The sequence below is a fragment of the Gasterosteus aculeatus genome, chromosome 5 (assembly GCF_964276395.1).
Source record: "Gasterosteus aculeatus chromosome 5, fGasAcu3.hap1.1, whole genome shotgun sequence".
Lineage (NCBI taxonomy): Eukaryota > Metazoa > Chordata > Actinopteri > Perciformes > Gasterosteidae > Gasterosteus > Gasterosteus aculeatus.
Window position 1 is genome coordinate 11,979,118 of NC_135692.1, and position 25,850 is coordinate 12,004,967.

At 43.9% G+C, this 25,850-nt stretch overlaps 1 protein-coding gene across 2 annotated transcripts in view; it reads left to right on the forward strand.

The window, feature by feature from the left end:
* Positions 1-566: 566 nt before the first annotated feature.
* Positions 567-25,850, forward strand: part of adamts14 (ADAM metallopeptidase with thrombospondin type 1 motif, 14) — a 28,487-nt gene continuing 3,203 nt past the window's right edge. Inside the window, exons 1-19 of one of the 2 annotated variants that reach the window (XM_040175718.2) lie at positions 567-1,291; positions 1,584-2,017; positions 9,339-9,495; positions 11,610-11,806; positions 14,565-14,648; positions 15,916-16,072; positions 18,085-18,190; positions 20,226-20,369; positions 20,506-20,638; positions 20,914-21,027; positions 21,159-21,307; positions 21,728-21,900; positions 22,087-22,220; positions 22,634-22,757; positions 22,861-22,941; positions 24,304-24,467; positions 24,550-24,715; positions 24,946-25,078; positions 25,157-25,364. In XM_040175718.2, coding sequence (XP_040031652.2) covers positions 1,213-1,291; positions 1,584-2,017; positions 9,339-9,495; positions 11,610-11,806; positions 14,565-14,648; positions 15,916-16,072; positions 18,085-18,190; positions 20,226-20,369; positions 20,506-20,638; positions 20,914-21,027; positions 21,159-21,307; positions 21,728-21,900; positions 22,087-22,220; positions 22,634-22,757; positions 22,861-22,941; positions 24,304-24,467; positions 24,550-24,715; positions 24,946-25,078; positions 25,157-25,364 — 2,937 coding nt within the window. In that variant the 5' untranslated portion in view covers positions 567-1,212. The remainder of the gene's footprint in view (positions 1,292-1,583; positions 2,018-9,338; positions 9,496-11,609; positions 11,807-14,564; positions 14,649-15,915; positions 16,073-18,084; positions 18,191-20,225; positions 20,370-20,505; positions 20,639-20,913; positions 21,028-21,158; positions 21,308-21,727; positions 21,901-22,086; positions 22,221-22,633; positions 22,758-22,860; positions 22,942-24,303; positions 24,468-24,549; positions 24,716-24,945; positions 25,079-25,156; positions 25,365-25,850) is intronic. The other variant, XM_040175719.2, reaches the window with a different exon arrangement.

A 25,850-nucleotide genomic window follows, 5' to 3' on the forward strand; every position in this document is an offset into this window, starting at 1 on the left:
AAATATGGTTGCATATTGGAGCAAAATATGAATATGTATCCTTTAATCTCTCTGTCTTTGCTTTCGGCTTGACCTTTTTTTCTTTACTTTTCTTCCCCTCTCTCTTATACACATCTACATGTACATAAATAAAGTATGTTCTTAATAATAGTAAGATTGTTGTACATTTATTTGAGGTTTTCTGAATGTTGGTGCGTTACGGTGTCCTGCCTCTAAAGCACTTTAGACAGTAATGAAGTTGACTTCCCTCCAAACAAGTTTTTTTCTTTTTCTTCTTCAAGCACGTTCGTTGGAAAGTTCTGACCTCCGTCATCGTTGATTTATTGCCACGTTATCACTGCGTGTGTTTGTGGACTCATGTAAACAACATTACTGTGCATCTGGCTCATCTTTTTCCTGGCTGATCGGGTTTCCCCCCCCCCCCCCCCTCAGAGGAAAGAAGCCTGAATATTAGAATGAACATCATGATTTTGTTTGTTTGAAAATAAAATAATAAAAAAAAAAGTATTTTTGGCTAACTATGCGGTTGTCTGGTTGGAGAGAAGGCGCTCCCACGTTCGGCTCCCAGTGGCTCCCAAGTGGAGCCGTCGACAGTCCCGCAGCCGAACCACTGGTGCGTAATGGTGCGCGACTGGACGGCAGATGTTTCACCAGCGGGACACTCTGTCTCCGCACACTTTGTCTGAACTCTTCCGACTTTTTTCTTCATCGTAGGCGTGCGTTAACTTGCTCTCCTGCCCTTTTTCTCCCAAAAAAAGAGGGAGGAAAAAAAAGAAGCAATCTCAGGAAGGAAAGGACGAAGAAGAGCGAGAGAGAAAGAGAGAGAGAGAGCAATTGGACTGCCTCTTCGAATCGTCCCGTTTTTTTTGTTTTTTTTTTACCGGGGATTTGTCGTCATCAGCACCCCAGATATCCCACCTCAGCTCCCCTAATGGATGGGGTGCACTCGCTCTATGCAGCTCAGCACAGACCAAAAGTTTGGAAACCTCCCGTGAACGTCCGTCGCTTTGGTGTCTAGTCGGAAACGCTCAGATACGCGCGGCTGCTTCGCCGAAGTTCAACTCTGAAGCACTTTTTTCTCCTGCATTCGTGCGTGTTTTTTTTTTTTTTTCTTCTTTCTTTTCTTTTTTTTTCAGCAGGAAGGACTCAAAGTTTGCAACAGAAAGGAAAACTCTGCGCTGAAGTGGCAGCTCTCTCGCTGAAGCCCTCGCTATGGATTGTATGTCTTTATTGATGTACTTCTCTGTCACGCAACTATTTTGGGATCCGGTCTTCGCTGCAGAAACACATGGTGAGTCCTCCACAGACTCTCTTTTGTCCGCACCGTGTTTAAAACGCACACACGTCAGGTCCAACTGTTGGGGAGTCATGGTACAAAATGATGACCTAATCTATTGATGGGGCCAGTAGAGCCGAACCTGACAGCCTTGGTGTCGCTGGAGTTTTCTTTCTGTCTACAGGACGTTGATTCTGAGCTACATTTATATGCTTCATATATTTTATTCCATTTATTTATTTCACATGGTCCCAATGTCTCTCCAATGTCAATAGGTGAGTCTCACCTCTCACTATCTGTCCCTCAGAAAAACTCTCCGGAAAGCTGAGCGAGTACGGCCTCATCGTGCCGTTCAGCACCGACTCCCGTGGCAGGTACATTTCTCACGTGGTCTCTGCTGGGAGCGGAAGCAAAGGTGGCGCGGCTGACGCCGACGCCGGCGCCGGCCCGGCCTCCGGCGGCAGACGGAGGGTGGCCCGCCATGCCCCCGGCGTGCCCCCGGTGACCCCGGTGACCCCGGCCCCGTCACAGCACTTGTTTTTCAATGTCACCGTGTTTGGGAAAGAACTCCACCTCCGCCTGAGGGCCAACAGGAGGCTGGTGGCCCCGGGCGCCTCCGTGGAATGGCAGGAGGACTTTGTGGAAAAGACCAAGGAACGTATCCACGGGGACTGTGTTTTCACCGGGGACGTGAGCGACATGCCCGAGGCCTCCGTGGCCATCAGCAACTGTGACGGACTGGTAAGTCAACGCGTACTTATCTCATGGCGAGGGACATACCAGAAAAGATGTCGGACAGAAGTGTTCGCTTAATGAATCCATTTTTAAAACCGGTGGGCAAATGTGAATCCTTTCATACACTATCTCTAATAATCTAGTATAGAGGCTTTATTTTGTAGAGCAGCCGGTTGCACAATTAATAAGCAAAACGATGCAAAGCCGAGATCAAAACGTTTCAAAAAGATACGTCACATTCCCGCCAGATTTTTGTCTTATAGATCTCTGCCACCAATCTATTCGTCAACCTGCTGCGAGTAGCAGCACAGCCGTTGGGGGGGGCGAGCCCCCGCCGAGCGGCCGCCGGAGGTTTCGTTGTCCAGCAAATCGGAGTGAATTTTCAAAAATCGCACGTGACACGTGTTGTGGTCAGGTTGACTGAGACAGCGAGCCGGCTCCTCCTTCTCTTCCCCCGAGTCAGCTCGCTCTTTGTTGTTCTGCCGGAAACGACAAGGGTGGGATGAGTGAAGTTGAAGTTGAAGTCGAAGATGACCCCCCCCCCGCGTGCGAGACGCTTTCCAGACATGTCTCGTATCCTAAATCGTCACATGCGGCTGCATGTGAGAAAAATTTCATTCGTCGGAGGCTTTCATTTACTGTTTTATTTCCCCTGTTTCTCGATGCATTTTTCAGGACAATTGAGCCCTGATGTTGCGTTAGCACGACACAAAGGAAACAACGGTCTTAGCATTTCGATGTCATGGTCGCTGTATTCTCTGTGTAGAAAAACCTAAGAAACGTCACCGAAGCAGAGAAAACTGGGGAAAGTCCTTAAAGGGCCCTTCTTTATCTCATAACAGTAAGCCGTGTGTGGACAATGGCGCGCTGTGTCTTCTAATCACACTGATATCCTTCAAGGCAACAATGAACCGAGACAACGCCGTCTTCAGCCATGAGGAACAATAGCCGAGGTTATTGTGGATTCCCGGGTTAAAACGTAACACTTGAAAGACAGCAGTCTTTTTCACATTAATTTGTGTCAAGGCCTAAAACAGAACCCACCCCCTCCTCAATCTCAGTCGATTATCATACTAATTGGTCATTTTAGTCTTATCTATTAATGTTTTTTTATGCTTATTTCATGCTGAATTACTGCTGAAAACGCATGAGCGTTTTTTTGTTAAAAAACTAAAACTGTCAAACTATCAAAAGGGCTTTTTGTGTTCGTCAACATAGAATTCCCTTTAGTCTTCTGGTGTGAGCAGCATGGTGTGTTGTTGAAAAGCACACAACACAATGCATTTGGTTTGATCTCTACAGAAGCGACTGCATCTTTAAACATTAGCGTCACTCGGCTTTCGGGGTTGATATGGACATAAATGGCAACGTCCAAAATCTAACTCTTTTGGAGAAACGGACAAAAGGAGAGGAGACTTTGGGTGTTTTTGCATGGGACAGATGGTAGATGAAGGAAAAGATAACCTTCCTTATGACTTTCCCGTCATCGGAGATGTCATCACAGTGGATGTGAGAGAAGAAGTCTCAGTCAGTCTTGACAGTTCATTTTTTATTAATCGATGTGGTAAATGGATTATAGTTTAAACATGGGCCTAAATATATTTGTACTGTAGATAAAATGTTCAACCTCTGAGGCACAAGTATTATGAAATCATTATAATTATTATTTTAAGGTTTTCCCATGTTAGAAACGCTTGTGTGATATTAATTTGTTGTATTCCGAATCACAACAAAGGGCATTTCTTCGGTCGGGTTTCAATACTTTCCACCGTCATTTCATATGTCAAAATCTCAGAACTTTGAGCATCGCGACTTCTGCTGGCATTCGAAATCTCAGACTAAGAGAGCTAACACATCTGCTCCGCTAGATTTATGTCTTTCTGCTTCTGAACCGGCTGTAATCAGGCTCTGCGGAATACCGTTAGGAAATAAGGCCGACATAACCGCAGACCTGTCTGTGCATGCACGTGAGGCGAACAGATAGCTCGGCAAATTATTTGGCCTCATGTATCTGATTTATGTGGGACGACGCGCAGGAGATGGTCTGATGAAAGGAGTGAGTTTAGTGAGAAGAGCATGAATCACGGCGTGAGGTCGCAGCATGCGGGCTGAAACTCTTTAGATGCACTGTGCACGGCTTTATGGCTTAACCAGCAGCAAGTCAAACCTTCAAAAGTGCGTTTGATGTGTTCCCCTATAACGAACATGCGCGTGCTTAATTGGAGCAGCCACAGTCGCGCAGGCCGTGCTCGCTTTAAAGCACACCAGACGTCATCGCAAACCCTAACTTTGCGTTTTCTAGATCGCCGATCGCACGGTGGAGACTCCCTAATAGTGAGGCACAACATCACCAGCTTCATGGCATCGTAATGCTATACAATAAAGCTGCAAATGAATCGTACACATTAGGCACTTTCCAAACTGTCTGCCAAGGTTGCAAAGAAAGGGAATCTGAAATGACTGTAAATCACCTTGACTTTCGGTTAATTTTCAACACAGATTATGTTTCAATTGATTATGTCTGCAATATCTTCCCTTGTGACCGAGACTCCTGCTGGATTGCAACAGCTGTGCGGTCTGGACGAGCGTGAGCTATTGTTGTGGAGCGATGAGTGATGGCTATGGATATACTGCTGCTGCTCACGTGTTGGGTATCAGCACATACGACAGGCTGATGGAATTACATGTGTGATGGAAACACGAGTGCCGGATGGCCACATTCTGGAGAGCGCTATTTCTGTGTCCATCGGTTAGAAAGAGAGAGAGCCACCTAGCAACAGTCAGGGGATTTGGTGGGGCAGTTTTCCAACCATTGGAGTTGGAAAATGTTTGTATAAATTGTTCTATTCATGCATATTTGCAGGAATCCTGCACAGACTTGGTCCCAGTCCAGTATTCCAGTATCCAGTTCTCCGCTGGCACCGAAGATGAAGGCACTAAATTAGGAGCTCCGTCAGTGGAAGCCCGACATCTCAGCCAACAATGTGACTTATTTCCTCCCCGTAAAGTTAAAGTTACAGAATGTCTGACTAAGTGTGTGTTAGTACGTGTGTGTTCATTGAAATGCACACCGCGATACAGGTCAGGAATAACTTTAATTACACCCCCCCCCCCCCACACACACACACACACAGATCACAGACAATAATAAGCAAATGTCACAATAGCAAAAGATTACATCAAATAAAAATAGCAAATTAAGTTTTTGAACTGACACACATATCAATGCAATATTGTTCAATCCTTTCTTTTCAATGTTATAAGAACATTGACAAGATTGAACAAATGGTCTGCACACTTTAAAATGCTGAACATATATTTACCAAAGGGTGCTGTTTCAAACTTAAAATCAATGGTTCTATGGTTGAAACGCCACAGGGTGGTGGCTGCTGCTACGACTCCTACTGCTGTTACATATTATTCTAGTCCTTCAAATAATAATAACAACACCAATAATAATATTAAAAGAAGTGTTTATCCTTTTAAACTGACCATCTTTTCTTTCAAATCCAACTAGCTGCTCACATCACCTTGATGGCTTTCATTATCATCATTATTTTCCCCTTCTTTAGTCTGTTGCAGATGAATGATGCTGATTTTAAGCCCAATTCTCTCTCTAATGACCTGGTCGTGATCACCAGCTATGCTTGTGGCCCTGCACAGTGAATCAAGCAATAATCCCCACTCTCACAAGCTGTCTCACACAATTATTTCAAACCTGCGACTTTGCTGAGTCAAGCACCACTCAGCCATGATTTACTCCCCGGCTTATTGATCCCCCAAATGATCCAACATATTGTGAACCCGGGGAAATGTGTGAGGAAACCGTGATCTCAGCGGTTAAGAGCGGATTACCTTTTTACTCTCCACCTCTGTGCGTCTCGCTCGGTGATCAACAGAGCGCGCCTCGGGACAAAATTACACGACTCTAAACAATGTGCCACAAATCACAGGTTAAGCCCCTGGAAGGACGGCTGGGTTTTTAAAATTTCGTTGCACAATGTAGCTCATTGGCACGGCCCGTGAAGATTGCTGTGAAAGTCTTTCCAAAGGGGTCAAGAAACAAATCTTGACCAGTGATCTGGCTCAGTCTTGTAGTTTCACATGCATTTCCTACCCTGCACAATAACCGAATTACACTGGTTTCTTTGGTTTCCGGTCAGCTGAACCAAAAGATTTGCCTTTGTCTGGCTTCTTTGAAACAGATATATCTCCAGCAGCGCCGCCCCGTCTGTTGGCAGGTGACAGACTTCAGCCGCTAGTCCGCACAGCGGGCAGACGTCTCTCTTGAAATTACATACAGTATATATCCGCCTTCAAAGTTGCTCTTATGGATGTGTGGAATTTAGTGCACTGGTGAGCTTAAGAGTTAGCCCTTTTTTTTTTTTTTGTGCCGTGTCGTGACTGCGCTGGATGCATGACTGCCTCACTTCAGAGTGTTTTCCAGAGAATCCTATCCTCCGCTGAACACAGAACGTCTCAAAATAATCCCAGGTGTGTGAACCCTGGCTTCATATGGAGCAACCTGATGCCCTCGGCATCACGTAAAGTCTTTTCACAAGCTACAGCTCATCCCTATATTTGAACACAAACAATGTGAAACCTGAAAATTCGCAAATGTAGAACACTCGCACGTCATCTGATGTCTCCCACGTTGGGTTTTATTTGCACTACTTGCTTAATACAGCTCATTTTAAGGTGAACAATGTCTGAACCAGGTTGCTCAGACTTTGGGATTGGTGGAGTTTGCTACTGAATTATGTAGCTGTACACAAATGTAAAAAAAAAAGGGGTGGGAGAGATATTCAGCGTCCGATTTACAGGTGACATTTAGAATAAATCCTCAAGGTCGGATGGCTGGTGTTGCCTTTAAGTCTTTGTTTATTAATCTCCATCACATTTCCAGTGATGTGAAGCCAATAATAAACGGATGTTATCTGAAAACCCATCAGCCGCGTGTCCCCTTCTTGCTTCAGACGGCTAACGTGCCCCCTTCCCCAGACGAGACTTTACCACGCGGCGTACACATGTTTACACTCGGTTCTTCTGTAGGCCCTTCCAGATGCTGCTGCTCTCCAAGCTCACAGACCCACGCTTCTCTTTCCACCCACTGCTGAAATAGGAGACCGCAGAGGAAGTATTCCAGCATGTCCCACTTGGCATTTCCCGGTCAGCGGCTGGACAGATTCTCTCGCTCCTCTTTGCCCTCGCTGTCATCTGTCCACACTTAAGTTCACGGCGTTTGTGACCAGAGTCTCGAAACAGCAGCACGCCGAGGATTTTGAGGGTATATTTTAGGCACCGCGCTGTATTTAGATTTCTTTTGTGTGCAGCTGTAAATACATACATTCCTGCCAAAGTTTTGTTGGTGAGCCTTCTTCATATGCGAAGATTCGCTGGATGGATTTCCCGTTTTTCTTCTTCGTAAGGAACAAGAATATGAGAATACAATAACCTGGTATTTGCAGTGTATTTAAAAAAAGGCACAGGCCGTGCTCAAGCTTTATGGAAACAACATGGCAACACAAAGAAGAAATATGCTGGCTTGTGTGGTTTTGCTTAATTAACAAGTAGAAGTTGTTCCCTTAAAATCCCAATTAAAACCAGCTCTGGATCCACTCCTGATGAACATTTACAATGCTTTGCTCTATTCCTGTGGGTACATTCTGCTTTTATTGGACACAGCTCATGCTCGAGTGCGTGTCAGGAAACATGAGGGAACAATATCCTCTGGATGAATGTGGACAAATATTATTGCAGCGTCATACCATTTGTCCACCAGACCGGTGACCTGTCCGAAGGGTTTCTGTCCTCCAGTGACCCGGCAGAGGATGGGCACATAACGGGTGGAGGCAGAAGCTCCATCGCAATGGTTATAACGAGTGCACACACACACACACACACACACACACACATTTGTGTACTAACAGCTCAGAGGCGTGGGTGACTTTCCGTCGACATCAGACCAGTGTCCAGCAGACAGTAGAATGAGTGCTGCATTACCTTCCAGCATTTTCACTTTTATAAGCAATCATGTGGTCCGGGAGGGAGAGATTTACACAGAAGATTGAAAACGTACAACTTTTCTGTTATGGAGCAACATTTTAATTCGTTTGGAGTCTTGCCTGTAACCGCCCGATGAGTGTGGGTCCAATATTCCCTTTTTTTAAGCTGTTTTTCTACAAACTCCAGTGGGAAATATGTGGCTCCTAAATAGCTAAATGCGCCGCTGTGTTCACAAGCCAGTCGATAAATGTGTCTGACCGTCATTTTTGGAGCAGAGAACAGCTGCCTGCGTGCAGCCGAAAAACGACCCCACGTCCAAGTGCTCACGGTACTCAGGAGACACACTGGGTGTGCGCTTCCATATTATGGCTTAAATGCAGATTGATGTTGTTTTTGTTGAACGTAGAAGATTGTTTCGCTGATAAAAGTGACACTAAATTGACATTGTGGTAAAAATATTACAGCTGTCACTGTGCAAACTGTAAAACTGAACAAGTGCTCAATGTTGGCTTCCCCATGCAGTCCCTCCAAATATTTACCCCCAGTCACATTAGGTATGCAAGAAAGAAAGCAGAGGCTGTTGACTTTATTGAAATCAGTGCGTGCGGATGGTCGCGCTCACGTATATGTATGTTGTGCAACGCCAATCAAGATGCCTCACTGTGACATCAGCTCTGAAGCCTAAAAGGAGGATGCAGGAAAAGTGTTGATGGACCCGCTTTTAGTAGTGAATTCAGGTCCTAATCTCCTTTTTTGGACAATGCAAATAAATGGTGTGATGATAATCTCACAGTTGAGTCTGTTTGTGTTTGACATTAGGCCAACTTTATTTTTATCTGTCATTTTGTCTACACTTGCACTCTGCGTGAGACAGTCGGCTTCGCCGGGTGTCGGCGTTTGCCGGCAGTAAGCTTACCAAGCCGCTTTTTGGAAAAGCAGCGTTCCCCGTTGAGGACCAGCGGATCGGAGCTGACCTCCCGCAGAGACACCGGGAACCACGTTTTTTTTAAAAGAACTAGAGTGGCACTTGCCAGTCGGAAATGCTGCATTAATGTGCTGCCCAGATCCTCGAGGCGCTGAAAGGGTATTTGTCATGAATTTCTGATTGAAGTAGAGCACATCAGGAAGGTCGAAAGAAAATTAGTCCTTTTGGTTAGAAGGAGTTTGACCGACTGATTCTTTGAGCATCACAGAGCTTTGAATTCACTGAATTCACATACAGCTGAATAGATACATCTTTAGTCACCATTTTCTTCTGTTCAATGTCAATAAGCCTTAATGGGAACGAAGGGTGCACTCATTTTAAGCCCTCTTTTTCCAGGCAGGTCTGATCCGGACTGATAACGGGGAGTTTTTCATCGAGCCACTCGAGAAGGGCCAGCAGGATGTGGAGGTGAAGGGCCGTGTGCACGTGGTCTACCGCAGGTCGGCCATCAAGCGGGAGACGGGCCAGCGGAGGGAGGACCTCCACAATGAAGGTATAGGCGGCGAGAAGGCCCGACGTCATCAGGGGTAAAAAGCACCGTGTGTGTTTGAGGCAGCTATTGAGCTCCATTCATTTCCATCGATATGAAAATCTATTGGTATCGGTACATGGAGCATTATAGCCTGTTTTAGCTCACCACTCCCATAAACCCTTTTTTTCAGCCTGTAACAAACCACCAACCACGTGAATGGAAATAGTTGGTGAATAGCTGGTGAATTTAGTAAAGCATTTAGCGGCTGGTCTTACTTTCATCAGTTTTGTAAACAGGCAACAGTTTGACAACATGTTTGCAATAGCGACAACACCAAAACAGTAAATGCAGCTTCAACAAAATTATTACCTATTTATTTATTCAGTAATTATACAAGCAACAGCCTGACAACTCTGCCAGATTCATACAGTTAACAAAATGTAAGACTCAAATCAAGAAACACCCGTTCAAAGCATTACAAGATTACCGACCCTACGAGCCCTTTAAAGCCACTTTTCAGACTTCCCAAGAATTTATGCTTGCTGGTTGTTCAACTCACAGACCAGTGAAACCAGCGCTTCGAACAGAAGTTAAACAAATGTACATTATCTGAAGCTTACGAGTTGAAACGTGCTGCTTTTAAACTCCCATCACTGCTCTGTATGTCCTCTGCCTGAAAGCAGCTGGTAATGTGAGGAATTCTGGGCTCCAGTGGGAGTTCTGGGCCGGGGGGGAGGTAATGGGGGGGTGGAGGGCGGGAGGACGGGGGAGCCAGTGAGGGGAGAGAGCGGTGGGGTTTACCCTTCCTTCGCAGTCAAACCACCCAGCTCACATAATAATTCCTTTTCTATTCATGAGTGTAACAATAGCTTGAGTATTATAGTCATACTTATTATACTATCTGGTTCACGCCGGTTTCAGGCATCCTTTCATTCTATTCCCCGGCCCTCTTAATCAAATCACTTATCCACATTTTCTACGCCTTCTTTTCTTCTCTTTACTGCCCTCGTGAAAAAACACTGTGTTCGTTTTTTTTATCTTTAAAGGCTACATTCTTCCATAAAGTGATGCAGCTGGATTTTCGATTTAATATTGTTGCCAATATGACTTTTTCCATCACTGTTCTTTACCTACGCGAAACACCTTCGCTCGGAGAAGAAAGCATTAGCGTCGTGTATTTGTGAAAACTGACCTTGACTGTTTAGAACGTTTTTTTTCATTCATTTCATTTGGCTGCCGTTGTTTCCTTTTAAAGTTCTGTCACGTCCTGTTGGGAGAGCCAATGTCCCATTTAATCGCCATTTAACCTCAATGAACGCTTGCGCTACTACTGCGTTTTCATTTTTTCTAGATTGTGCGACAGAAAATACCGTGTCCGATTTATTGACCTCAGGAGTGTTTAGAAGATACTGTGTCATGTTTCCATTAGCATCCGGACGGCTTGAATCCCCACCGTCTCACAAAAGATTATTATAAGTCATAACTTTGAGCCGCACGCCAAGCTTTAAGATACATGAGCCAACTTTCTATCAGACGAGAGTTAAATGCGCTTTTCAATCGGTTTGTTTATTCATTTGCTTATAAAGAGAGCATGACTTGAGACATTTGTAATTGTCTTCTGTAAACTGTGGTAAAATGAGCCTATTTATAATAATCTGCTACTATGAATATACATTTATAGACACTTGGTGTTAAAGCGTGTTAAAGTGAATAGATGTTCCAAACATTTGTATCACAACATGTCTACTATGAATGATTATCACAATGACAATAAACAGCTCAACAGTACTTGATTAAATGAATAAATGTCTGGGATTCCGGCCCCCGATTGCCACATCATCGTTAGGCTGAATTCTGGCTGAGAGGAAATACATTTGTAACTCTGTAGGCCAGAAATTTATGAGTCCAAGGGGAGTATTTTGTGATAAAGCGGCTTAGAAAACGTAAAGACCACAAGCCCAACGATAATCCCCAAAGATACCTCCTGCACATCCTGAGACTCAAAGACGGAAGTTTGTTTTCGTGTCAGCACATAAATCACCACAGAAGCTGAATAAAGGAGCTATTAACGCATGCATCAGATTCCTGGGTTTCCTTTGGAATTGATCTGTTTACGTGCCGCTCATGTTTCGCAGTGGCCGACTTTGGGATCGCGGACCTTCCCGCGGCTCTGGATCTCGTGGAGCAAAAACTGCCCGAGTCCGAGCGCAAAAGGAGGCACGCGAAGAAAGACGACTACAACATCGAGGTGCTGCTGGCTGTGGACGACTCGGTGGTGCGCTTCCACGGCAAGGAGCACGTGCAGAATTACGTTCTCACGCTCATGAACATAGTAAGTCCGTTCTGGTGTTTAGATGTGAACGCGCATGGATTTCCCACTTCCTGCTTTTATGCAAATTCACAACGTGACGTATCCATGAGACCGAGCCAATCGTTTTTTTTGTGTTTTTGCTTTAAAAAAGTCTTGAACAATGAATCGTTTCTCAAAAACTCCTTCTCCAGCTCTAAAGCGATCACTTAAAATGCTGCTGTGTTTGCTGATCTTCACCGGTTGAGGCGTCTTTAACCTCCTCGTCTTCTCCGACGTCACGCCTTTGCCACACTTTCCCTAGACCCCCATTTTCCCTAGCTGTTCATGGATTACCAATAGAGAGGTGGGAAAAAAGAAAGAAACCTCAGCTCATTCATTACGGGTTCCACCAGCTCCTTCCACCATAATCTACTTAATGGGCCCAAATCCCTCAAGTCAGATTTTCACAGGGTGCTGGTTTCACTCTGTAACAGTTACCATTCGGACCCTGCATGGTGGTCTGATTAGCTTCACTAGACCAATTAGAAAGTTGACTGGGAGCTGTGCAGGGCATTGGGGAAAACCAGCACCATGAGCTCTGGCGTGGAATGACGTGTTTATTTGGGATATTACATACACATTTCATCCCCAAATCAGCACGCAGAAATATAGTTGGATGGCCTTGCTTGTTATGCTATGACGTGGTTCCCTGAGCATGCTGTAATTAGCAGACATTGGTGTTTAATGCTGTCTGGTGAGCAATGAAATGATTTAGATCACTTGCATGATAGGATCATTATAGGAAGTCCTTGTTTTTTAAATTGACAGATGTGCAAAGTGAAATCAAATTCTTTCTCTTTTATAAGAGAAATGTGCAAGTGAAAGGTCCAGTTCCAACAAACGAGGGTCGGAATTCTTTAGTTCCACTGGTAAGCCGCGAGCTTGCTGTGTCTGAAAGAGCTCTGCTCGCTCAAATCCCTCCGAATCCCTGCTCCGTGGCTGCAGAATGTGTAGTACCGCCTGGAGAAACTCTCCCTGAGGGATTGATTACTGAGCATCCTGTCTGCGCAGAGCCAAGGTGACTGCTGAGGTGCCTGCTGCACAATGGCTGTGTTGTTTGAGCGTGGACCAGGGTTTCGTCCGGGTCGGTGTGATGCCGTACGCGAGCCAGGGACACCTAGCGCCTGTAGCCCACAGCTGCTACTCTCATTTTCTGCTACAACAGTCCGACTCCAGGCCTCCGCGTGCTCCTCCTGGCTTTGTAATTATCCCAGCATACGTGGGTTTGGAGCACTTACCAAAACAGTATTCGCTTCACTCACATTCAACCTTTTAGCTGAATAAGTCTCGAGTAAGGAAAAATGTGCAAATTCAGTGTTTAATGGAACTAATGATGACGTTTTTTGGATGACAGCTTTTCTGTTTGGGGTCCAACATAAACACATGTGTTTAGGTCAGTATAGACCAGTCTTGGTATTTAAGCTGGCGACAAATCTGGGAGAATTGAGGTTCAGTTGAGTGTTCTTTACTGCATTTATTGACCTGAATGGGCTACTGTTGGTGGAATATTTGCTTAAATGCATTGGGTGTAACCTTGCGTCCCAGAGAAACTTTGGTCTTAAGCCAAAGTTAGTCTTTCTTCGGTGACAGAGCTTTTGTTCTACACTGCCATCGTTTCTCTCCAGAGAAGCCTCATATGCCCGCACCTCGACAAAGTAGAACTCCGCTATTCTCGTTGCCCCATCTGAACCTTTATAAGCCCACACAAGGAAACCCAAGCTTCATCATTCTTTCTATGAAAAATGACCCAGATACTGGATCTATTATTGAATCCAGATAACCTGAGGTTATAGCCTGAGGTTTTATGACAGGAAAATAAACTTCAGCTGCAACCTTTGGTGATATGAAATGCCAGTTCTTAATTATCTTGTTAATCATATGAAAATTCACTTTAACAAATCAAATTTAGGTTAGGAAAAATTATTTTTGTGTGAACCATACTACAGAGCTGTAATCTGTAAGTAAAGAGTAACTTAGTGTGCAGATGGAAAGGGAACTTAAACATTTCCCCAAAACTCTTGCATACCTGTTGCTTGCGTGCTGTTGCTGTGTGTGACTGGTGGCACGTTTGCCTCAGGTTGCCAACCCCTGGTTTATACATAATTTTGACTTTACAGATGGTTTGCTTTCCCTGTAATTCTGGAGATAGGTATGTTCATGTGCTGTCACTTGTGTCAGGATTGTAATTTCCATGAAGCAAATGAATACCTGCTGGTTTTGTTTTGCATATGCAGAGATAAGAAGCATTAATTAAAACAGCAAACTTCAATTCACTCGTTACTCGTTGACCTTTGATAGATCAGTATCATTGATAGACGAGTTCTTAAAACTTATGTCTGGAGCTTGAATAGTCGAAAAATTGAGAACAGAATAATAATTAATAAAAAGTAATAAACGGAAGTAAATCAAATGTATGTAAACAAAAGTAGGTTAAAAGTCGCTGTTGATTGACTTTATTGCTGTGTCGCCATAAGAACACTGTTGTTGTTGGATGGTTGCCAATGATTAAACATATTTCATATTTTTTCCAAGCTTTTCATAAAAGACGTAAAAGGAAAAACATTGTGCATGGTTAGACTGCCGGGAAGCTCAGAAATGAAATTTCGAGAAGGTTCTTCCAGCATTGTTCTTGTTTGTAGTCTGAATAGTGTTGATTAATCCCATCAACATGTCAGTCACCGTCATTGTGTTTTTTTTTAATCCCTGTGATCATTGGCAGATAATGTACCTTTCCTTCCAGGTTGATGAAATCTACCATGATGAATCTTTGGGAACCAACATCAATGTTGTACTTGTCCGAATGATAATGGTGGGATACCGACAGGTGAGCTATGTCACACTTTTTTTTTCTCCATATAAGCGTGTGTCAAAATGTTGAACGGCGAGCGGGTGTCCGTGTGTTTAAGCATCTGGCTCACCGTCAGCTTTAGCACTTTAGATGGGAACGCGCAATGAAAACATAGGACAAGGAATCCTCAGATATACTCCAAGTTCTCTCCAAAATAAGGATTTATTATATTTCCAAAATGTCTTTCATAATCAAGGTCCTATTGGTTGTTAAAACAGAATTAGGAAACATATCTCTTGGTGGTTAAATAATTCCATTGAAAAAGGAAAATATCACTTTTTCAAAGACTATAATTTTATTATGCCTAGGCCACTAAAAATTGGCGGTTTCTCCTCGGCGTAACGTTTTACACCAAAGATTGATGCTAAAAAACACATTTCCACTGGGTGGAAGAGCCGTGACATGAGGTGACTTGAGGTGAGAAGTTGAGACGGGCAAGCGGGGGGCCGGTATTACATCTATCACAAGTAGACTAATGCAGGACACAAACATACGGAAAACATATCCGTCCAGTCAAAACTGGAGTCATTTGCCGCCGATCGCTACTCTATTTCACCTTTCATGTTTTCAGGTGTTAGCAGGCTGCAAATGACGTACTAAGGAGGGACTCACAGCAGTGAGCTTTGCCTTCGAGTGCCTTTTAATCTTCATGAGTCACTGATGCTGCCTGGAGGCCGAGCATTGTGCATTTCACTTCTTTTGTCTGGTTGCCAAAGGAGAGCTGCGCTGTTTTCACAGAACCATTTAGATGAGCTTGAACGTGTTGAATGTTTCCCCAGCAAACAAAGGGAGAAGAAAGAACAAGGTTTTGCCCGTCCACCTGGGTACACCCTCCGGTGTGAGCCGCGCTGTTGTCAGTCACCACACTGTTACATCCTCAGCGGAGTTTTGTTGTTGCATTGGCTGGTAGCAAAGACAAAAAAGATCATCCGTCTACAGTTCTGTGCCACTTTTAGGGGGGAAGAAAAACAAATACACAGAGCGGTTTTCATGCTGGCAGAAGATTTCAATGTGAATGCCAATTCAATTTGCAGAATTATTCAAATTTCCTTTTAATTCGAATGACATGTGCAGCCCGCCTTTGGAGGCGCACACAGGATTTTTAGTTTTGTTTTTTTTCCGATAATTGCAGCCTACGTATAACCTTGTAACAACATGATTGGAGTACATTTTGTTTGTTTTAGTGATTTAGAAGACAACAAAACAGAGAGAGAGTCAAACACGTCCGTTTTTTTTTCAACAGTCCATAAGCCTGATCGAGCGCGGCAACCCGTCCCGCAGCCTGGAGCAGGTGTGCCGCTGGGCCAACACGCAGCAGCGCCGCGACCCCGACCACGCCGAGTACCACGATCATGCCATCTTCCTCACAAGGCAAGATTTTGGTCCCGCAGGTATGCAAGGTACTGTATTCTTCTCGATCGAGGACTGTGCAGACTGAGTGCTGATCTGCTTCCATTCACAAAGGGGTTGGCTTCAAGTCTTTGCCCAGGTAAAGTCGACGGAAAAACGGGCCGCCGAGGTCACAAACCGAATTCGACCTCACGGGGAAAGAATCACCGAGCACCTCGCTGACTCGACTTTGACGCCACCCCAGATATAAAAACTTTTGATTGATATTGCTCGAGAGGGTTTTTGGCATGTAGAGAAAAAACAGAAATGTCTGTTGGTTATTTACTTCAAATAACAGGTGTTTTAACCAGCCCACTCAACCCTAATAACACATGTATGCAATGATTCTTCAATGGTTTTATACCATACATGTTCTGTCGGTTTAGCACATGTCTCACGCTGTATTCTTTCTTTTCAGCCCTTCAAACAAATGTTGAAGTGAGCCTCCCAACCTCCAGTGAAACTTAACAAACATCCTTTTGTGTTCAAGTTCAACATCTTGCATTGACCCGTGTTTATTTTTAACTTCTAAAGCACATGTGTCATGTTCAGAGGACAACCCGAGGCTACCTGCTTTGCTTGTCACACCTCCGGATGTTGCCATAGCTGTGTTGTGTTCATAACAAGCCCGGTTTCTATGGCGCCCTGCTCTGAGATGGGCCGGACCCGGTGGCGCGTCTCAGGGTCCCAGGCCGACATCACACTCTCTTGTCGAGGTTTAACTGCGAGATGGTATATTCTATGTCCAAACACAGATATTGTGGCTGTGGGACGGGTAAAAAAAGAATCCATTCAGTTTGTGTGGAAGCAAACAAGCTGAACACGCTGGTTTGTTTTTGTTAACTGCCGGTGAATGTGCCGCATTTACAAATGAGATTAGATCGGATCTTGTGAGTGATTTAGAGTGTCTTTGATCGGCTCTTCTTGCCGCGGATTTCATTTTCCTGGCACGATGTTCGGTTTTTGAGTTTGTCAGGAAGATGACAGAGACCAGGCCTCTTCTCACTCGTGACATCGGCAGTGAGAGACACATATTTGACCCTTAGCTTCTGCTGCTGCTGCTACTGCTGCTGCCGCTGCACCTCTTCGCTTCGATGTGCAAAGCCTCACTTTGTGGAATTCGAATTCCAACTGCTTTCATGTTTGGCTAATTCACTCGCAGCACTGAACGTGTCAATCTTTCTTGCATTTACGAAAAAGAACCATCACCTGGCCCTGACGGACATCATCATCATCATCATTGCTGCAGCAAAAACAAATAAAAAATAAGTCCGCTACAACGCACTTAGCAGACGTTTCTCTTTTTGCCAACACCGTCAAAATAACCGTATGCATTTTAAGACCCTTCATCGCCGGCTGTCTTTCTGCTGCATTTTCTGCTTTTTACCTGCATGCCAAAAGACGCTCTTCTGATGGTCAGAAAGCATGGAAATTATCTAAAAGTTGCCAAAAGGAGGCCAGGACGAGCGTACTTCTGAACCAAATTGAAGCGCGCTGATGGCTGCACACCTCTTGATCGAGTTATGTTTAATGTTTGTTCTTTGCTTCAAGGTTTGGTGCACTCTGGTTGAAATGTTGTGATGCCGGTGCAGATGTGAGGACGGTGCTGATGAAATGTCTCCCAGCTTCATGTTTATTTTTGCAGATTGAAGAGATGCTTCTCTTGCTTAAACTCTCGCCGGCGTCTTCTGTCCATGATCACTAAGCATGTTGCTTTTATGGAGTTTTATTGCCTTCAAAAATTCAGTATTACGGCTGTAAACGCAGACAGGCTGAATACATCACTTACATCGTTACCCTTTATTATTTTCCCTTTGGCGACGCCGTTTGGTTAAACTAAAAAAGGTTTGGTTTTACTACTTTGAGAATATTTCCGCCAAGACCTACAGACCGTCGCCGTAACTGCATCACATCTCACATATCGCCGATGTTCCACCTCGTGCTTCAGCGTCTGAATGACAGTGTCACAGCCTTCATCCTGGTTCTTGATTATTAGGGCTGTGTGGTCTTTTGCGTTGCCCAGGTTACGCTCCAGTTACGGGGATGTGCCACCCGCTGAGGAGCTGCACCCTGAACCACGAGGACGGCTTCTCCTCCGCCTTCGTGGTCGCTCATGAAACCGGCCACGTGTGAGTAATAGCATGGCGGTCAAAGCACCAGCAGGGTTTGCATGCTATCTGTAGTTATGTTGCATGTATACTATATATATATATGTGGTACTTTATAAGGTACACTTGTATTTTCGAATGCAATCCAAGACAACAAAAACTGTAATACCTAGTTTTTGTTGTCACCGAGGTGTCAATTCAAATGTTTTGACATTCAGGTGAGTCGGGTTTGTTGTACTTGACTGCATTACGCTGAGTGGTATTATTATCTATGTAAATGTGAGGGACCAAAAATAGGAAACTATCCTCAGTAGAACATATTCCAATACAACAACGCCTTTAATATGACCTTCTCCATTAAACCCTTTATAAAGATAGATGTAATATTAAAAGAGGTCTGTTGTTACCTAATTAAATGGTCCCTGAGTGCATGTTATGTAGGTGTAAGTGTAGTGGAATAGAATTGCGGGAAGGCGGATTTTGTTACCTTTGGACTGATCAACGATAGCTGTTTCCGATCTTGTTTTTAAGCTTAGCTTACCAAGCTAATTTACTGGGAAAACATATTTTTTCAATTACTCTCAGAAGAAAGAGAATAGCCTGATTTCCGCAAATGTTACACTGTTTACTTAAGATAAGCACATTACTAGACTACAGCATTCGTTTACTTTGCTCCTGTGTTTAACTGTATGGCTCCTTATTATTTAAGCTGAGATTAGTAACAGGCTGTATCCACCCATGAACCTATTGAACTTTAGTTGAACTCCTTAGAAGCCTCGTCCTGTGTCCATAAGACAGAGTTACGATGTTTTTTTATTAATTAGATTGATTTTGTCCATCCCAAAATCACAAGTGTGGCCCTCCGAGACTACAATCTGCACACAGCCTTTCTTACACCGGTCCATTTAGCACCCGCTCCGTCTCTCTTCTGATGGGGCTCTAAACGGTTTATGAAGTAATGTCTGTGAAGTGCGCCACCCGCTGCGGCCCGAACGTCAAAGTGTCCAGAAGGACTTGATTGACTGCCGCGTTGCACAAAAGAACAGAGGAAAAGGTCACTAAATCGTGGGCGGACTCCATCCTGCACCTGTCAGCGAACTAACTCCCTGATTGAACGCACCACTTTCCGAGTGGGAGACTTCGACTGTGATGGTGTTTGCAGTTCAAAGGTCATAGAGTTCCTCAAAAGGCCACAGTGACGGTTTGAGACGCACAGTTGAAATGTACAATAAATGTACCATTAAAAACCACCAAAAAAACGTCTCCACTATAAGAACTATTACAATGTACTTAATAAAAATATTTTTTTTTTCATACAAGTATATTAAAAAAGTCTGAAAATAATTAGGGGACACTCAACATTGCATAACTTAAAAAAGTAGCTTGAGTGAAATGACGAGGGTCTCATTGCTTACCGAAGTCTTATTTTTCCATTAGTGAAAAATGTGCTACTTCCAATGTTTTTTTTACGTAGTAAGCCTTCAAAATGTTCTTTCAGTCAATTGCCCATTCATCCAGAAACATTCCTATTAAGACGCTCACCAAAATGAGACTGTTTTGCTGATTTAAAGTCTTTGATTACCTCCGCCATCGGTCATCAGGGAGGTGATTAACATCCAAATGAAGAAATATTCTCAGTTGTCAAAGGAAATAGTAAAAGCCTGAAATTTGAGTGTGTTATGCAATTACATAACCATTGTGCTGCCTGTAATTGCTGAAAATCTAATAATTGCTTCTCTTTCATTTTTTATTTATGCAGCTGTTGAGTTACCCAATATAATTTTATTTAATTAAATCTTTACATTGTGAAGCTGACGTTTCACCTCATGGACCAAAATGGACCAAATCATCACACAAACCGTTACTCCCTACTGGAATATGTTGGGGTGAAAGTCTGGGCGGGTGCAACAACATTTGCCTCTGACCTCATTTCGCGCTGTACTTCATTCACCAATTCTGATTAGTACTCCATGAAATATTGAGTTTGTCTCTTGATCTTTAATTCTACTATATTATCTCACTCTCTTTCCGCTCAATAAACTAACTACCTCCTCAGGCTCGGCATGGAGCACGACGGCCAGGGCAATCGTTGTGCCGATGAGACCAGTATGGGCAGCATCATGGCGCCACTGGTCCAAGCAGCTTTTCACCGCTATCACTGGTCACGTTGCAGTAAGCAGGAGCTCAATCGATACATCCAGTACGTTGCGTTTCCTCCCCTCCCGTCACTTCTGATGTTCTTCACGTATTGGCTGTATCTCTGTCTCTTCGTCTGGTCTATTCTTCAAGGATCTCACATTCAGTGTGTGACTCTTTTATTCTAATATTCTATTCAGCTCCTATGACTGCCTGCTGGATGATCCCTTTGAACACAAGTGGCCCAAGCTCCCCGAGCTCCCTGGCATAAATTACTCTATGGACGAGCAGTGCCGCTTTGACTTTGGTGTCGGGTATAAAATGTGCACCGCTGTAAGTCCTTCACAACTTGCTAATATATCGATTGACTATGACTATTAGACCGTTTACGCACACGAGACAATGGCCCATAAATGAATATATAAAGAGATGCAACTAGTTGAGTGTTTACACACGGAAATGATACATGCTTCAATAGAAAGTCAATAATGTGTGATAACTATTCCAGTAAGGGTGGATTTTCCACATCCACAGCAGATCGATGAATTCGCCCGTTCACATTTCCAAAAGGAGTGACTCAAGCTCAAAATGACTTTCTTCTCATTCAGTTTCGAACGTACGACCCTTGCAAGCAACTGTGGTGCAGTCACCCCGACAACCAGTACTTTTGTAAAACCAAAAAAGGTCCTCCGGTGGATGGAACAGAGTGCGCACCGGGAAAGGTGGGAAATCTCTCTGAATCTGCTTTGAATTACAATTTAACTTTTGTTCAGCGCAGCTCTCTGGAGGAAGTAAATAAAAAATAAAAAGCCTCATTAGCCTGGACCTTTTTGTTCTTTTCGTTATATTTCAGTGGTGCTTCAAGGGCCATTGCATCTGGAGATCGAGCCAGCAGCCTCAGGGCCACGATGGGAGTTGGGGCTCCTGGTCAAAGTTCGGCTCTTGCTCCAGAACCTGCGGCGGTGGAGTTCGCTCTCGCAGCAGACAGTGCAACAACCCGGCGTGAGTGCTGCGGCGGCGACAAAAAGAGAACACAAAGAAATGACCTCTCTTTCAGCGGCTGAAGAGTGCTAATATGCTCTCAGGGTGCTGAACCAACAGATAATGACATCGGTCAGAGCTGGAGAGCAAAGACGATACAGTCATTCCTTAAGATTGTCACTTTTTCTATCCAGTTTCCAGCCTACTATAACATGCAAAAAATATATATATTTACCGTCTATAAATAAGCAAGTGCATCATAGAGATGTGAAAGGAGAAGATTCAATTATTATAAATGATATGGCTTGGTAGATAATGGATCGAAATTATAATTGTACGGCCATTTCATTGGTTCCATCGCTCTTGTTTAAATCCAGCTTCACTTCAAAACATCTTACCAGAAAGGCTGATGGGAATATAGTTTTTTTTGTCATTCATCAGGCCTGCCTACGGAGGTCGAGATTGCCCCAGCTCTGCTTTTGACTACCAAATGTGCAACACGGAGGAGTGTGCTGGCCCTTATGAGGACTTCCGTGCTCAGCAGTGCATCCAAAGGAGCAACAAGTACCACAAGAACATCAAGCACACCTGGCTCCCGTACGAGCACCCAGATGGTAAGTCTGTACGGAGCACAGCTAAGCCGGCTCCTTCGTTCAAGGGCGTTCTTTGAATTTCGCAAGGTGACTGATTACATTCGCGGGAAAAACTGCTCTCAAGCATTTTTCGGAGACAGATGGGCGTTCGCATCCTCCTGAAGATATTCGCAATAACCACGGTTGGGTCGTGTTTGGGGATTTTAGAGGCGCGAAAATGTGAGATGAGCTGCAAGTCGAAGGAGACCGGAGAGGTGGTGTTCATGAACCAGGTGATGCACGACGGGACCCGCTGCAGCTACTCGGAGCCCTTCAGAGTGTGCGCCCGAGGAGAGTGTCTGGTGCGTCTGCTACTCTCACACTAGAAGTCCATGCAGATACAAACACAACCCACGCCGTGTTTTAAGTGTATTTAAAGACACTACAATATAAATGTATGTATTTTTTCATCTTTATCTTTATATTTTTTTGCCCTTTGGAATAACAACATTGTCCTTTACCGAAGTGCAGTCAAATATCTCAATAATTCGTTCCAGCACAAACGCACACATATTCACGTTGGAGTTAAAGTTGAGATTCGTATTCTTGCAGCCGTCCGCTCCTTGTTCTGGCTGCATTCCTGTTACGTCTGTCTTTCCAATAAGCATCATGTTAGACCTCTGCGTGCAGGGTTTTCCCATGGCATTATTCACCACCTCAGCCTGCATTAAAGTCAGGCGCCGCGTCAGCCTCATCTGATTGTCCCCCCTCACAGCATGTAGGCTGCGACAAGGAGGTCGGTTCCTACAAACAGGAGGACAAATGTGGCGTGTGCGAAGGGGACAACTCTCACTGTCGGACCGTCAAGCTGACGCTCACCAAGACGCCCAAAAAGAATGGTAACCGCCGGCTACCGGACAGCAACGCTGCTTCCGACAAGTTATTATATAAGACGCCGTCATTTTAAGGGCTGAACTGATCCGTGTCTCTTTGTATTTTTAGGAATGCTGAAAATGTTCGACATCCCAATAGGAGCGCGCCACATTGTCATCGAAGAGAATGAGACTTCTCCTCATATAATTGGTAAGAGTGTCTCACAAATTTTTGACATGAAACACATGTTAATATCGGTGCAACAGAGTAACAGAATTGTTCAGTGAACATGAGTATTGTTTTTCTAAACTTTACAGATTTCCTGTTTGTTTGTTTTTGTTTTTATTACCACATCACATGGTTATAATTACTTTCTTATAGGAACAAATGCACAAATTCAACTTCTATGCCCAAGGTTTAGTTCACCCAAATAATATAAATATGTTAACCGTGTTGGCTGATATCTCAATGTGGGGATGCCCTTTGAGGTATCTTACTAATCCTCCTTTGGAAAAGAGATTTTGATATCTCAATTCACCTAGTAAAAGAAACAGCAAGAATATCTCTCTGTGAGATTTCTGTTAGTACTCCCACAATGGATTCATAACGTGGTATTTCAAAAGAATATGAGAATAAACCCATTCGATCTTAACTGGCACTATGACTCGTTTTAGAAACTCATTTACTCATACTTAAACTAAGAAAACCCTTGTTTGTCTTTCTTGAGTGCGGTATTAGGAGTTCTAATATATTATCAATCAGAAAACACTGAAAAAGAAACGCTTCACTGTATCGGTGTGATCATCATCATTTTTGCACACATTGTCACTTAGCCGTGATTTCTTTCTCGTTCCTCTCCACGAATTTCTCGTCCCCTTTGACCGCCTCTTATCCAATTAACTGGCTGCTTTTCCAAGACGCTGCGTCTTTCTTTCCCTAATGATGTGATACAGTTACAGTTGCGACATCGCTAACAGTTGATATTGCGACTTGGATTCAATTTGTTCTGTGTTCAAATCCATCGTAAACTGCTGTGAATCCATCTTGACCGCACCTGCTGACCTTCACAAAGGAGCTCGTTTGACACTAAAAAGATTGGTTTTAAGTTGACGATTCCTTTTCACTGCTTTTTGTGAAAGCGACACACATAACAGGTGGTATTGAGATAAAAAAGAAAAATTTGCCTTAAACCGCTTTTCAAATGACTTCACCGTTTGAGCTTAATGTAAATAAGTGCGGAAGAGAGAACAGGAAACCTCCATCGGTAAATCAACTTTGCACTAGAAAGTGATGTGTGACAGGCTCATATTATTTGTCTTAGAATAGCTCTCTGTTTACGACTGACGATGACGAGTCAGGATCAAAGTGGCATTCAGCCCAAACCCTTCCTCTCCTCTTTACTCACACACACATTTCCTCTGGCTTTTATTTTCTCATCGAAAGAAGAGACGTCATTACCAGTGATCTAAAAAAAAACGTTTTTAAGATTTTTAATGAATGAAGCAAAAAAAAAACTACATGAGATGCACAGATTAATTCTCATATTATTTTTTTTCTGCCCTTTACTGACAGCTGTGAAAAATCAAGTGACTGGAAACTTTATACTGAATGCAAAAAGCGAAGACGCTGAAACGAAGACATTCATCGAGAATGGTTTACAGTGGGAGTATTCTCTCGATGGTGCGAAGGAGATTCTGGAAACAACCGGACCTTTGTATGAAGCCATTGTGGTGCTAGTGAGTGCCGCTGAAACAGCATCATCGCTCTTTACCTTTTCCATGTAGTTTTTTTTTCTGGAATTAACCTTTTTTTGCGCAGGTCATTCCCATGGAAGAAGATTCAAAGATAAGCCTGACGTACAAGTATATCATACACGAGGACCTGTTACCGCTTATTACGAACAACAATGTCCTTTTGGCCGAACTAGACACATACGAGTGGGCACTGAAGAGCTGGTCTCAGTGCTCCAAACCCTGCGGGGGAGGTCAGTGACTCTTCAGTACACATTTTTATTACAAAGCCATTAAAGCAGCACATTGTTAGCTGCTGTGTGCCAGGTGAAAAAAATGAAAAAATGAATATATTCCGATGTTGTTGGTCAGCAGTGGACACTGAGATATTTGTAGAAATGTATTCTGATAATAATTTAAATAATTCATGCCAATTTTTCTTGGAAGAGTAAATATATCTTTATATAAACCTCCCATGTTTCAGGCATACAGTACACTAAATATGGATGCAGGAGGAGGAGTAACAGCCGCTTGGTACATCGAAACTTTTGTGAAACCAGCAAAAAGCCCAAACCCATTCGGAAACGCTGCAATGTCCAAGAGTGCAGCCAGCCCACGTAAGTGCCCTCCAGCTTGACACGGTATTATTTTGATGCATGGCAAGAAACCTTCCAAAGAGCCCGCTGTGCTGTCAGGTGGATGGTGGAGGAGTGGAGTCCCTGCAGTAAGACGTGCGGAAAGCTCGCCTACCAGACCAGGGCGGTGCAGTGCATGCAGGCGCTCCACAACGGCACCAACAGGCCCGTCCACAGCAAGCACTGCACCGAGGATCGGCCGGAGGCGAGGAAGGTCTGCAACCACACCGCGTGCCCCGCCCAGTGGAGGACAGGGGCGTGGTCTCAGGTGAGTGAGCGGTTCGGACTTACGTTTATTTAGTGGCAATTTGGGGATTGTAGAATGAAGGCGCGTCGCACCACACAAAATAATTTGTACGCAGCCATAAGGTTTTTGGGTTTTGTTTTTTTACAAAACTATTGTTTCGTTGGCACTCATGTTGGCATGGCAACAGTTTACACTGTGGATCTATTTGAACACATTCAAAATTTTACCGGGCATCCACAGATGAGTTACTGAACGGGCGATGAATGAGATGAATAGTGAGTCAGTTGTCAGTAGTTTGAAGCTGGCTGGTAGCTTCTAGGAATGATATACGCCCACAAACGTATTGTCATGACTGGTAAAATACAACTTTTGTAAATTGCCACCATGATTAACCCTTTGCTTTTTGTAATTTAATCCATCAAGTATTTTTCCCTCATTTCCAACCCACCCGGGGGCTCGATTGGAAAATGTGATCTCTTCTTTCTGCATAATTTCCTGAGCAGTGCT